Below are 14,347 nucleotides of genomic sequence, written 5' to 3' on the forward strand. Positions count from 1 at the left end.
CCCCACACCCAGAGATGCAGGAAAGTTCTCCCTAACTGTGTGTGACAGTGCCCAGGTACAGCACTCTGGCAGCCCCAGCTGCTGGTGGCAGTGGTGGCAGCTCTGGCCAGAGCTCCCCCCACCAGAACACACCAGGGCTGCCTGGCCCCCAGCATGATGCTCCCCCTCCTCCCCAGCCTTCCTGCCATGCAGAAAAACATGGCTCACCCTCTGGGTGTGCAGGACCTCGTGGATACTCCACCTTTTCTATAAGGAAGGGCTGCTCTGAGAGAGGCAAAGCACACGAGAGATTTTATGTCAGTTTTTACAAGGCTGAAAAAATGGAGCCTGTGCAACACCAAAAAGGAAGAGAGCTTTTTTTTTTAACAAGTATAGCCACAGCTCCTTCAGCCAGAAGGAAAAAACAGGCATTTGATTTCGCACATGCAAGCTGCGTTGGATAGTTTCTGTTTCCATAAACCAAGACATGAACCAAGCTGTTTCAAATAACTCCACGAGAATGCAAAGCCATCAGAGCTGGCCCATAGGACTGCCCCAGCTCAGACATCCCTGGGGAAGCCTGGTGCAGCTCCCCAGTGTACCACAGGATGCCAGGCTCAGCTCAACTTCACATTTTTTCCACTGAAACCCAGACAGATACCCCTGGTTGGTGTATTCTCACACACCGAAAGAGAAGAAAACAAATGGTGAGATTTCTATGACCCTGGCAGCACAAAAGCAGTGGGTTTGCCCCACTCAGTGCCTGCCCCCTGAACACCAGCCTCACTGCAGCAAGCAGCAGAAGGCAAGGGAGCATCACCACACAGATTTTGCCTTTCTGCAGCTCAGCTCCCCAGTGAACTTGACTTTACAGACAACTGCTAAGCCTGTTTTTTTTTTTTCTTTTCCGCCTTGAGCTACACTCTCCCCAAGCCCTCATGCCCAGACTCCATCCCACTGGTTGTTAGCTCACACAGAGGGAGCTGCATCTGGAGAATCCCCCTGGTCCTGCAGCAAGCCTGGAGCCAGGCCCTGTGGGGCTGCTGGAGGCCCGAGACAGCAGCTTTATACAGTATCTCTGTCTGCCATTAAACATTCATGCTGCTTGGACAGCCCACAGAACATCAGAGACTGTGACTGGCTCTAAGGCAAGTTTAATCCTGGGAAGGTGACAGCGAGTGCTGGGGGTGGGAGGCAGAGAGCCTGGGGCAGCCACTGCCCACATCCCGCAGCATCAGCCGCAGATGGGGGAGCGAGAGGCTGAGCCCACCATGCCACAGACAGAACTAGAGGAGATCACCAGCAAACTTTCCGATCTGAACAAATGGAGAGAAATCTTTAGTTTCCATGGGTAAGATTTATATTCTGCTTCATTATCACATGTTTGTAATGGCTTTTAATGGAGTTTTTGACCTTATGTTTTACTACAGCTTTTACTCTGCCTTTCTTTTGGGGCTCTTTCTGCCCTCTCTCCTGTTTCTCTGTGTTAGCAATGCCGCCATTGGCATTCATTTTTTTTGAACTTGTATTTTATTGTTTATTTTCAGTTTGGAAATCAGCAATACAACTCCCCAGGTAAATGCTTCTCTGAAAGGGAACATTTTGCACTTGTTTGGTGTGTTTTGGGCCTGTCCCAGCACGTCAGCACACTCAGGACAGCACACAGCTGGATCTGCAGCACAGCAGGCAGGCTTGTAGAGATTAATTTCTTATGCTCTTCCTTTCAAAACATGCATTTTCTTCAGATATTTTAAAGGAAAGTCTGCCTGATTTAAATCAAAGTGGCAGACTAGGCCAGCATGAATTAACCTTTCTGTCTAAAAGTAACAGTTTTCATGGTCAGTTTTAGAACACAGGAAAAAAGGAAAATAAATTCACATCTCTTAAATAGAAACATTTGGAAAACTTTCTTGATTGGAAAGCACTGATGTCTACTCCTTATACTTCAGACACACTTTACAGTGGCTTGCAAAGACATATTTGTAGCAAGCAAATAAAGCTGGAGTGCTACCTGCCTGCCCCGCTGCAGCCCACGGCTGGGAACACTGAGGGCTGTCGCTCTGGGCAGACACGAGGCAGCAGCCTCAGCATGACAGGACGGGACATCACTGGGTTAACACACCCTCTGTTCCTCTCTGCCCAGCCAGGCCAGGGCAGCGCTGGCCATGCACTGCCTGCAGACAAAGAGCCCGTGGGGCCACCACCACCTCGCTCTGCCGTGCCCAGACCCCTCCTGATGCCATCAGGCACAGCTGGCCAGCACGTCTCCCTGGAAATGGCCATGGTGAGCAGGTCTGCTGAATTAAGCATGAGCTGTAAGTTAATCTTGTTAAAAGAAAGAGACCAGGGAACCTGTCTCGGCCTTGTGGGAGGCTCAGCACACTGCTGGGCTGAGGGCTGCAGCCTACTGTTAGCTGTAGCAGAGGATAAAACTGCAAGGATTTATTTATGAGACTTTTAAAGAACATGGTTGCAACACAACCTTGAAACTGATATAGTATAACTCTCATTAGACAATAGGTCAAATGACAAAGTGTAACACTTCCTTGCTCTTCAGTGCCTTTCTAGCCAGTAGCCTCAGAACAGGAGCCAGAAGTTCAGATCAGTAAGATATTTCTGTTCTCACTTGAATACATGGTTTGGTGAGCACCAATGATGGGTTCCTGCCACCCCTGCTCACATGAAGAGCCTTTGCCAGAAGCCCAGGGGGGTCTGCAGGCTATGGCAGGAGGGGCTCCAGTGCTGCCCTCACCACCTGCAACCTCCCGCACCAAACCCATCCCCTGGCACATCTGCACAAACTTAATAAGTGGCTCAAGGGCTTAGTAACAGAGGGGAAAGCCTGGCTGGGGCAAATACATCCTTCACTAAAACGAAAATTATCAAGAAAAACATTCCAGGTGGGCCCAGGCAGCATCCACAGGCTGGGAGTGATGCAAGGTGAGAGTAGGAAGCAGGTTCAGCTCCCAGTACCCCACACCAGGCAGGTCTCTCACGGCATCCAGTGCAGGAGAGGGACGGGGCAGCTAAGGCCACAGACGCACTTTGTAGCTGGTTCCCACAAGCACACCTGCATGTTCAATCTGTCCCCAGGGGTGCTGATGAGGCCTCGCCCAAGTCTTACCCCCATAAAAATAGCATATCCAAATGTAAATGATTTCACACTGCAAGGTACTCCACAGAGGTGGCTGGCTGCTGGGAAGCCAGTCATTAACCACAAACATCACCTTTGCCTTGAAAGTACAAGACCTGACTCTTGGTAGATGACTTTGCACTGCTCTGGCTGTGAGCACAGCCTGAATCTGTACCCCGAGGCTCCTCTGACATTAAAGATCATCCACAATGCTGGGAAATGAAGGGAGCTGAACTCAGCCCTGGGAGGTGACGGGAACTGAACCCAGCCCTGGGAGGTAAAGGGAGCTGAACCCAGCCCTGGGAGGTAAAGGGAGCTGAACCCAGCCTGTCTTTCTCCTCCTTTGCAGGGGCTGCGAAAGCTGCTCTTTGGCAATGGGTTCCATCACTTCAGCTGTGAATGGGCAAACGCCTGCTTCAGGTTTCGGGAGCCGCACTCTGACCTGGCCTATGCCTTGGAGGCAGGAAAGGTACAATGTGTCTGTGTGGCCACTGGCACCATGTCCTTGGTGCCTCGGCTGCAGCAGCAGCTGGTGCCAGGTGCCTGGGCAGTGCCATGCCAGCACCTCAGGGCAGCCCCTGCACCCAACTCACTGCAGCCCACCCTCACTCCTCGCATGCTACAAGTTCACCTCCAGTGCCCTTTGCCCAGCCCGGCTGCAGGGCTCCCAGACACCCCACGCTCCACAGCTGTCCTGAGCAAAGCTCCAGCTGCCTGAGCTGGAGACACTGAAACACATCTGGAACAGGGAGGAACTGTCCTGACCCAGCAGCACTCCACAGACACAAAGTTGATACACCACAATATTAAATGCTTCCAAGGTGAAGGCTGAAGAGGAAAGCAGCAGGTCATGGTAGGTGGGCACAAGTGAGTGGTACTTGCCCCTTTTTTCTTTTTGAAATTAGTTATCTACTTCTTACTGCCCCACTTGGAAAGCACAAAGGTAAATTTACCTGCAGTTTCATTTGCTGAGAGGTAAGTTTTCTTCCTCCTCATTTACCATCATAATACTGCCCCCCAAAAGGCAGAAAACCAAGATACACACTTAAAATTGCAAATACTCTTAAAACACCAAGAAGCTCAAATGCTTTTTACAAATGCAGGTGAAACTCCCTGAGTTCAAGGGCTCTGTGACCACAGAGGAGACAACAGCCCTGATGTGTGCAGTCAGCACAGAAGAGAGCAGGCATGGTCACCCTTATGTCAGCCCCATGCTGCCTTGAGACCACAGTCCCTTTGCTGCAAGGCTGGAGGAAAGAAAATACAAGCTGTGGTGGTTCTAGGCATATGTGGTACCTGGAGTTGACAGCAGAGGGACTGCTGTGATTTCCAGACCAACCCAGCATATTCAGGCTCCTCAGCACTGGAGAGCGTTTTCTTTCTCTTTCTAGGGGGGAACAAGAGCCATTCTGATGGCTGTACAAGCACACATCATCAAATACCTGCTTTTCATAAGAAACACAGAATATACTCACCTGGAAAGGTAAGAAGCTGAGCCTGCACATAGGACACAGGGAAACTATTTCCTTACATCGTTTGGACTGAGACAGATTAGCACCAGCCTCCACCTTTAACCAAACTAAACCCAAGTTCAGAGTTGCAGCTACAGGAGGGGCTTTGCATCTGGGAAAAGAGCCTCGTCTGACTCCCAGGCAGGGCTTTTTCCCACCAAATCATTTGGTTCTGTGACAGTGGCATTTGCTCCCTCGTCCCACTCCCTGGCACAGAGGCCATAGCCTGTGGCAGCATATGGGCAGCTGGTGTGGCACAGCCACTCACCAGGCTGCTGGCCCTGGGCACGTGGAGAGGGCAGGGCCCATCCCAGGGTGCCAGGGACACCCACAGGCGGCCCCATGGGACAGCGGCCCCACGCACACAGGGAGCACGGCCACACCAGCAATGGCACCTGGCAAAAAGGAACTTTCTACAGCGGGCATAGTTGCCTTCTCCACAGATCCCCTCAGACCTCTGCATTCCCCTTGCTGAGGCTGCACAGTCCTCACAGCCATTGGGTAATGCAAGCGGGCAGGACCTCCAGGGTCTGACTCAGCCCGTGCTGGGAAGAGGCCTGTTTCATGCTGACCCTGGAGGTAGCCCTGCGGCCTCCTGCCCATGGCCCTGTCCCCATGCCGCAGGCTGTGCCAGGTGAGCAGGCAGGAGCAAGGACAGGCGCTGGCCACAGCCCTGGCAGACATGCTGTGGGCCACAGCAGGCAGCAGAGTCGTTGTCTGCCTCACCAGCACTGCCAGCCACACCACAGCACACGGACACTACAAAGCTGACAGCCTCACGGAAAGGGTGAGTACAAAATGCCTTCTACAAACAGGATTCTCTTTAAAGACACATTTGCCTAGAAATCTTTAAAGACATGAAACAAAATCTCACAAGCACTTCCCCAAGCGACAGTGCCACACAGACTGAGTGCTCCAGACCCATGTCCCAGCTGCAGCCTGGAGACACTTCTGCCTCACAGGGGTGAGGCCAGAGGCTGTCGTTCCCTGCCACTAAAGGCTGATCGTTTTTCTCCTGCAAAAAGGAGAAACTACTTAACATAAAGCTATTCCTCTAACTCTTTACACACAGTTGAACTCCTCGGTTTAGGAAGGGGCAGAGCAGACTCTTACATTATGCTTTCATTTGTCTAAATATTGGCTTAAAAAGTTCAGCTTGTTGACACAATTAACATCTCCTTTACAACATCTTCCCCTACACTTGTGCCTGACAGATACAGCTGTTTGAGTTCTCTGAGAAAGCAGCAGCTCAGCAGTTCATCTTTGACCATATAGATTGTGTAAGTATGGGATATTTGCTTTATTCTGAGTTATTTTGTTGCTTGCTTACGTCTTATTTCCCATTCAAAAGTGGCCCTTACAGAGACCCATGGTATTGCCCTCAGCAGGACATTCAGACTGTCAATGTAAAGTTAGTCTATGGATCATTTCTGGCCTTTCCTACAGGAAGTGATCTTGCTCCCACTAAAATCCCCAGAACTCTACCCACCAGTTTCAGCACCTCAGCCCACAAACGCTGGGCAGAGGCAGCATTTTGTGTATTACTGAAATAGAAAATACAGCTCCTTCCAACTTTAGCACAAATCTGGGGTGAAAAAAGTGTACAAAACCAGTTTAGCCAGTAACTGGAAGTTTCTTCTTTCTTTTCTCTACCTGATCCTCCTACTCATAAACATTAGTTGCAAAATCTTCCCGGAATGATACCTCATTAATTTGGCTCAACATCCTGACCTCAGGTTGTGAGACGAATCAGGTGAATTGTTTTAATTAAACATTGTATTTTTCCCCTGTGACTCCTTATTTCTTTTCCCAGTTCAAAGGCGAAGGAAGTCATGGAGTGATCCTATTTTTATACAGTTTACTTTTCTCTAGGACACTTGAAAGGTATATTTCATTTTTTAAACATTGTCCTCCAGTTTAGTTACATCTTCTGAAATAGTCTTTTACCTTATTCTACTGAAGTGCTCGTTCTCAGCTAGCTAGGGGGAAGCAGCTGCCCCAGAGGCAGCCTCAGCCCCGCTGGCTGTGCGGTGTGGACACTGGTACAGCACAGCCTGAGAAGCTGCCTGCACCTCAGGGCAGGCAGGATGAGCAGCGGAGAGGGCAGACGCCCTCAGCACAAACACTACACTCTATAAAACCAGCAGCGATACCACTGACAGCAACAGTCACTGTCACAGTCAATTAATCATAAATAGGACAATCACAAGGAGTTTATTTAAACCCAGATGAGTTCTTCCAGGGTGACTGTGCTGGCAGAGCTGACTGATGGGGTCTTTCTAAACCTGATGAAACTAGATTTGGGTAAAGATGCTTTAGAAAGGTACAGAGGCATATTTATAGCAATATAAAAGATGATTCATATAAATGGGACATTGTGACAGCTACTCAGCCAAAAACTGCACCACTACTTCAAACAGTTATGGTCAGGCTACACCCAGGTATGATGGAAGCCTTGCATCAGGAATCGTGCTGAGGGAAATCCTGGCTCAGGGCGGTCAAATCCAACCCTAAATCTGAATTGTAGTAGGAACAAATCTGAAGTGCAGGAGCTGCAGCTGACCATGAAACGCTGTGTCAGGACAGCACTGCTGCACCAACAGCAGAGAGAAACCGGCTGATGGAATTTCTCCCTGTTCTCTGTTAACCATAGTGATGTAAAGCCATCACCTCGGGCACTGATCCAGATACTACTGTAACATTTTGTGCTTGGTCAAACAGGGTCCAAGAAGATTTAGGTTGCACAGCAACTCCTCTGTTAAAATGCAGTTTTGGAAGTGTTACCTGTACACAGGTAAGAGCAGTCTCATTTCTCAAGTTTTCTCTTTTTATCATTCCCACATTTGTTTCAAGAGAAAAATTCTCACTTGTTAATCCAAAGAAAAAAAGCATAAGGCTCTAGAAAAATATTGTCCAGACTTTCATCATGACTGTCCATTTAAAAAATGGAAGATTATGATGTTGACAATAATAATAACAAATAATAACTGAACCAGAGGCAGTCTGGTGTTCCTCCACTCACAACAGGCACAGCAGAGCTGGGAGCAGAATGCCAGTGGCCATTCACCAGAGGAGGTTTTCTGTGCTGCTTCACAGTGTGTCTGTGGGCTGCCTCTCTGCAGGCCCTGCTCAGCCTCCTCCTGACGGGTTGTGCGAGCCCACACAAGTTGGATGGTGGCCCAGAGCCGAGGCCTGGCAGCCAAGGTGGTGAGGCAAGGCAGCGGCGGGGCATGGTGGGCTACCTGCGGTGGGACAGGGCACAGCCGGAGCAGCAGGTGAGTGCTAGCCAGGAGGTCCACACTGCTGTGGGCACACTGGCACCACCACGGGCACAGCCGCACTGCCACGACTGGGACAGCCAGTGCTCACTGCCAGGCCTCGGCCCCTCTGCCAGGTGTGCGCCGCACTGAGGACACCCCGGCTGCCCGTCTGGCTGTGCAGCCTCTCTGGGAGGCACAGCGTCCTCTTTGGCACCGACAGCCTGCTCCTCTCCCACTGGAGAGCCGAGAGAGTCTTCCACCTGTACTTCTACAACGGGCAGCGGGAGCGGACGGAAACCGCCTGGCTAACAGTTGGTATGGAACGCTCGCTGCCGGGGAGGAGCTGAAGGACGGGTGTTAGACACAGACTGTGCAGGGAGCTGTGTGTACAGATCACTGCGTCCACTCACATACACCGTTCAATGTTCTGTATCTCCTACATACGCTGTACAGAATAGCAACCTCTCATGGACTGTGCAGAGCCTACTCCCAACAACAGGGTAAAAAGACATGAGTGAGAACCAGGCTATGGAAGGACTGTGACCATTTCAGAAGGGGCAATGCTCTCACACAGGCAGCACTTGACTGGGAACAGATAGAAGATTGTTTTCTGTAGAAGTAGTAACTGCCAAGTCCCTGTGTACACTCTGGCTCGCTGGCAGCCCTGGCTGGCTCCTGGGCATGGCTGATGCCCAGCACTGGGCAAAGTCAAGGCCCTGCTGTTCCCCAGTGCTGATCAGGGCTGCAGTGGGCAGGTGCTGGGAGCTGCCAGCAGCACAGAGCCCACCCCACGTGTGACCACAGAGCACAAGAGCCAACCCCACACATGTCAACAAGCACAGAGCCCACCCCACACATGATCACGGAGCACAGAGCCCGTCCTACACAGGGTCACGGAGCACAGAGCCCACACCATGCATGGTCACAGAGCACATACTGGGCTCAGCCCCAGCACAGAGCCGCAGTCTCTTCCCAGCACAGGGGCCACTCAGGACTGCACCACTTTTCACCTGCTCCCACATGGCCAAAGAGGTTTAATTGGAGAAGCGACTGTTTTTCAGGATACAAGATGCAGCTTTCACTTCTGTGTTAAATAGTCAGTACAGACACACCATTTATTTGTTTCACCTTCTGCTGACAGTAAGCCCTTGTCAGCCCTATATGAATGTCCTGCTGACAAAGAGTCCAAGAACAACTAGTAGAAGGGAAACCCACAAACACTCTCACAGGACAAATCCCAGGAGAGAACGTTCCTCTAAGTGCAAAGACAGGAAGCAGAATCTTTTCCTGATAAATTTAAAATTTTGCATACATGTGAAGTAGTGATGAAATGTAGGATGAGTTACCAATCTGTTAAAGTTGCTACTTTCTTGTTCAGCAGCAAGGTGCCACCGCAGCCCTTGTTTTCCTTCTCAAGTTTTAAATCTACACTAGGAGCAAACTGCCCCTTGTAGCACCAAATGGCTGTGAACCAGGCTGTGTCTTAAGATGTGAGCTTCTTGTTTCTCTGTGCCACTCTGCACCATTTACCTCCACTTTCTGAATGCCCTTTTTCCTCACTTTCTACAGCATTTAAAGTAAAAATATTGAACACCCCACATTAAGGGCCAAATTTGCAGGAAAGAAGGGTGAATCGAGATTCACGGTCACAACACACAGTATGCCTGCAGCTATGAGAGAAACAATCTCCAAAAATACCCTGCACAGAGCTGAGTGCTGTATCCATAGCACATGAACTCCCCAGCGCAGGGGCAGCCCCTACAGCCCAGGGAAGGTTAAGTATCACTGCCCCAGGCTCCCCCCTGCGGCCAGGCAGGCAGCACACCTGCAGCAATCCAGCTGGCTCTGCTTTTAACCTTTTCTAAAACTTATGGCTGGGGGGGTTAGACACATCTTTAACTGTGTTTCCTTTCCAGATACTCATTCACATCTCTGGGAAGAGGATCACAGGGAAGACTCAAGCAGCACAGGGAAGAGGCATCCGTCCCTGGAGATGGCAATCAGGACCAAGTGGGCAGGCGCAACTGTCAGCTGGAATGGGACAGAGCCCTTCTTCTGAGCAGCTCCCACCCGCTGCCAGCTCCCATTGTGCTCTGCAGAAGGACAACTTTTTCACCAAAGACCCAGCCTTTGGTGCCTTGATCAGGTGCCCTGTGCAGCAAGGTGCATGTCGCAGGAAAAAGCCTGTGTCATGAGGAATAGCATTGAGGGACACTGCCCCACTGCACACATTTCCCAGGTGGTAGATGCAGGTTCTCCTGCCTCCCACTGAAGCTGGCAGCAAAAGGAAAAAGGGCACACTTTGCTTTCCTCCCATGCCAGGCAGAGATGTTAAAGAAATCAAGATGTCTCTTAAGACTGCAGTGGAAGTGAAATCAGTTGACAAGACCGTGTGCATCTAATTCACCTACTCCAGCTGCTTGCCATGAGTAAGGTTCCCTCTCATCTCCCTGCAGTTGTGACTTCTGCAGCCAGGTCTTTCTCCTGCTCAGAGACAGTATGAGCACACACCCCAGCTGAGGGCTCACAGAGCTATCCACATTGCACACACCTGCCCACACCCCAGGCAGCAGCAGAGAAGCACAGCTCATACATGGCAACTGGGGCAAAAGAAAGTCTTGCAAGGTGCTTCTTGCTGTGAATTCAGCAATTTCACTGACTCTGAGCAAGTCCAAACCCTGTCACGCAGCAGCAGCCTGGATGGGCACGTGGCTCCTCAATCAAATTAACCACTTTTCATTTCCTTTTTTATAGGCATCACCCAAAAAAGATCTATTACTCATACCAAAATGTGTGTTGCTAATGACAACTGTGCTGAGGACAATAAACCTTTATGCAAGTAATATAGACATTTAAACAATCGTTTTAAAAAGGTTTAAACACGCAGCCCCCCCTCCCAGCACCTGGGACTGCCCACAGGGGCTGTGCATCAGAGCCAAGGACAAGAGGGTGGAGAAGAGCCCATGCAAACTCCTGGAGGGGTTCCACAGCCATGGAGCTGTGAGGCTGGGGTACACGGATTAGTGGTGGCCGTGGCAGCGCTGGGGGACAGTTGGACTCAGTGGTCTTCAAGGTATTTTCCAACCTCCACAATTGACTCTGTGATCCTGCATCAGGGGCATTGCAATGAGAAGCTGCAAGACAGCACTCATTTTAGCTGGGGAATACCAGCATGCACTTATGCAAATAATGAATTAATAATGAATGAATGAATGGAACTGTGTGGTAAATGCTAAGGCAGCTCAGTCACGCAGCACAGCGGGGTGTGCTGCAAGGCTATGGATGCAGCATCACAGCTAAACGGGTTACTAAACCGTTACTAAACTCGTGCTGACAGGGGAACGGTGCATCAGGAGCAGAGCGCTCTGTCCCTTAGGCTGCACCATCCCCCTCAGACACCCTGTCCCCCACTCCAGCCCCTGCTCACCCTGTTCCCCATCCCACTCACAAAACTGGGTACAGCAAACACCTGTCTGATTGCTCAAGACAGAAAAAGGAAGAGAAACCACACTGCCCAACACAGGAACACACGCCCTCATCGCCTCCCTTGGGCTTTCATCCATCCACCCCTACATCTTCATGACTTTTTAGAACCTTCTTGCAGCGTAGTGCTAAATTTAAGCTGCTAATTTCCCTCAGTGAGAACTAAGCCCTTACTCACTTCTGTAAGGTAACATCACACTTACAGGTGCTTTAAAAATAAGCAACGAGGACACAATCTGCCTATTAGTCAAACTTGTCTGGAAAACCCACACAGCTCCAGCGCTTCAGAAAGCTCTGTCCTCACCACAGGGGCAACAGCTACAGGTTTTCACTTCTACTCTGGAAATTGCTTTTCAGAAGACAAATAAACCCTGCAACCCCCCCCCCCCCCCCCCCCAACATCCCACAGGTACTCAAGATGCTGCCAGGCCCTGAAACACAAGGACATTTTGGGGTGATGTGAGGCTACCTGGCGAGGAATGTGAGCAACAAATCTGGACACACACAAACCAAGCTCATGTCATGTTTTGACACTTTGCATTACTCAATCAAGGAGGAAACAAGGATCAGAGCCTCTGGCAATGCACAGATACCTGCAGGTATTTACCTCCAAGAAGGAAGAAATGGCTGCATGAAAAGGCTTTTGAGGCTTTTTTGTTAATCTCCAGAGAGAAGCTCTCTGCTACCTTGTCTGGCAGGCAGGGAAGGGGCCAGCACCTGTGAGTCCAGGCTGGGCACTGCCGCTACTGCCCTCCCCTTCCCAGCCACATGGCCTCAGAAAGCAGCAGCAGCAGCACCCCTAACCATGAGGTCCCTCTCCTGCACAGCCCTGGTCACTGACGGGCAACACGTCTGAAGCTGCAGAGGAGACAAGCAGAGCTCATTTCCCCATTTACTTTACCACTGTTCTACAAACCATCTTTTTACTGAGATTATCTGTATGGTAAGGTATGGGTTACAGGATCCAGGCCGGGGCTATCTCCAGACACTGAGGTCATCAATAACCTGGGAGGCCAGCAGCAGCCTCACACCTTCCTGGCACTTACTCAACCAGCTCAGTCTGACTTGTACTTTCCCATTTATCCCAAGCAGAAGAAATGGACTCTATTTAGAGTATCTTCAAATTCAACACCAACCTTCCAAAAAACTCTTTTGTGCATTATTTAAGAGGAGACTTTGAGGCTGATAAAAAAAAGGGATTGCCAGATTCCAACATTTTACAATATAATATCTGTATAGCTTAAATAACATCTTTTAAATTACCCCATGTTACTGAAAGCACAGAAGAAAAATACATTTGTATACACATCCACCCAGTTCCAGTCTATTTGTAAAAAAGCCCTTATTTTTCCTCTTCCCTATACCACAGAATATATAATAAGCCACAAAACATGTAAGAGGTCTTCTCCAAGACCACAGGACTATTCTGGCCTTGTTTTCACACCAGCCTGTGGGATCAGGGGGAAAGGACTCAGTGCTCCGAGATGGAGAATAGACTCTCCAGGCTTACTATTAACTGGGACTCTGTAATCTCAAAAGCCACATTCATATGCCTACGGCAAAGTTTCTCAACAGCTTTCCCAAACTACTTCTATCTGGGTAATGAAAACAGACCAACTTCTTTTCTGGTCCCCACGTGTAAAACCAGAAATAAGAAATATACCTTATTCCAAATAACATTTTTTAAAACAGCCCAGAACATCTTTTTTTGTTCTTTAACGTATTTTTTTCCCATCTCTACCACTACAACCACCCTATAAGCACTGCACTGGCCTGTTCTCAGCCCTCCTGATGCACATTGATGTTTGCAGGACTCACCTCCAGTATCCCAGTGTGGTCAGCTCTGCTATCCCGGTACAGTCAGCTCTGCTCCTGACACGTGTGCTGGCCGTATTGTTCTCCATGACGCTGACCCACACACAAAGATGTGGAACGCAATGTCCCACAGTGAGATGCCCCTTGCACACCTTCACAGCACACCCCACGCTGCAGCTCACCACTGCCAACAGCTTTCTTTGGCTAGAGGATTTGGGTATGGGATGGCATAATTGCTGCCAATAATACATGCTTAATCAGGTCCCTGCCTGTGAGGGTGGCGAGGCCTTGGGACCAGCTGCCCGACCGCAGGCAGTGTCCAAGGCCAGGCTGGACTGGGTCCTGAACACCCACTCCGGTAAGAGGTGTCCCTGCCCATGGTAGGCAGGGGGAGAGGTTGGATGGCCCTTGAGGACGCTTCCCTCAACCTGTCCAACAGCTCTGCTACATTACTGCCGACAACAGCAAATGCTCGATTGCGGCAGGCAGTGCCAGGCACTGGGTGAGGGCGGGAAGGCGGTGAGGGCAGGCAGCGCCGGGCGGTGGGCGAGGGCGGGAAGGCGGCGAGGGCGGGAAGGCTGTGAGGGCGGCAAGGCTGTGAGGGCGGCAAGGCTGTGAGGGCGGCAAGGCTGTGAGGGCAGGCAGCACCGGGCGCTGGATGAGGGCGGGAAGGCTGTGAGGGCGGCAAGGCTGTGAGGGCGGCAAGGCTGTGAGGGCAGGCAGCACCGGGTGCTGGATGAGGGCGGGAAGGCTGTGAGGGCGGGAAGGCTGTGAGGGCAGGGAGCGCCGGGCGGTGGGCGAGGGCAGGAAGGCTGTGAGGGCAGGCAGCGCCGGGCACTGGATGAGGGTGGGAAGGCTGTGAGGGCAGGCAGCGCCGGGTGAGGGCAGGCAGCGCCGGGTGAGGGCAGGCAGCGCCGGGTGAGGGCAGGCAGCGCCGGGTGAGGGCAGGCAGCGCCGGGCGCTGGATGAGGGCGGGAAGGCTGTGAGGGCAGGGAGCGCCGGGTGAGGGCAGGAAGGCTGTGAGGGCAGGGAGCGCCGGGCACTAAATGAGGGCGGGAAGGCTGTGAGGGCAGGGAGTGCCGGGTGAGGGCAGGCAGCGCCGGGCAGTGGGAGAGGGCGGGAAGGCTGTGAGGGCAGACAGCGCCGGGCGCTGAGGGCGGGAAGGC

At 51.2% G+C, this 14,347-nt stretch overlaps 1 protein-coding gene and 1 long non-coding RNA gene across 4 annotated transcripts in view; one reads left to right on the forward strand and one right to left on the reverse strand.

Moving 5' to 3' along the window:
- LOC133626444 (uncharacterized) overlaps nucleotides 1–14,347 on the reverse strand; it is a 35,961-nt gene that overhangs the window by 9,830 nt on the left and 11,784 nt on the right. The window lies entirely within an intron of this gene.
- Nucleotides 1,224–9,942, forward strand: MINDY4B (MINDY family member 4B). Its single transcript, XM_062005485.1, has 12 exons — nucleotides 1,224–1,330; nucleotides 1,527–1,554; nucleotides 2,123–2,263; nucleotides 3,462–3,581; nucleotides 4,504–4,595; nucleotides 5,248–5,410; nucleotides 5,838–5,903; nucleotides 6,437–6,507; nucleotides 7,345–7,417; nucleotides 7,746–7,898; nucleotides 8,018–8,198; nucleotides 9,800–9,942. Exons 1-12 carry the CDS (start codon nucleotides 1,224–1,226, stop codon nucleotides 9,940–9,942), a joined length of 1,338 nt encoding a protein of 445 aa, XP_061861469.1.

The sequence above is a fragment of the Colius striatus genome, chromosome 12, assembly GCF_028858725.1.
Source record: "Colius striatus isolate bColStr4 chromosome 12, bColStr4.1.hap1, whole genome shotgun sequence".
Classification (NCBI taxonomy): Eukaryota; Metazoa; Chordata; class Aves; order Coliiformes; family Coliidae; genus Colius; species Colius striatus.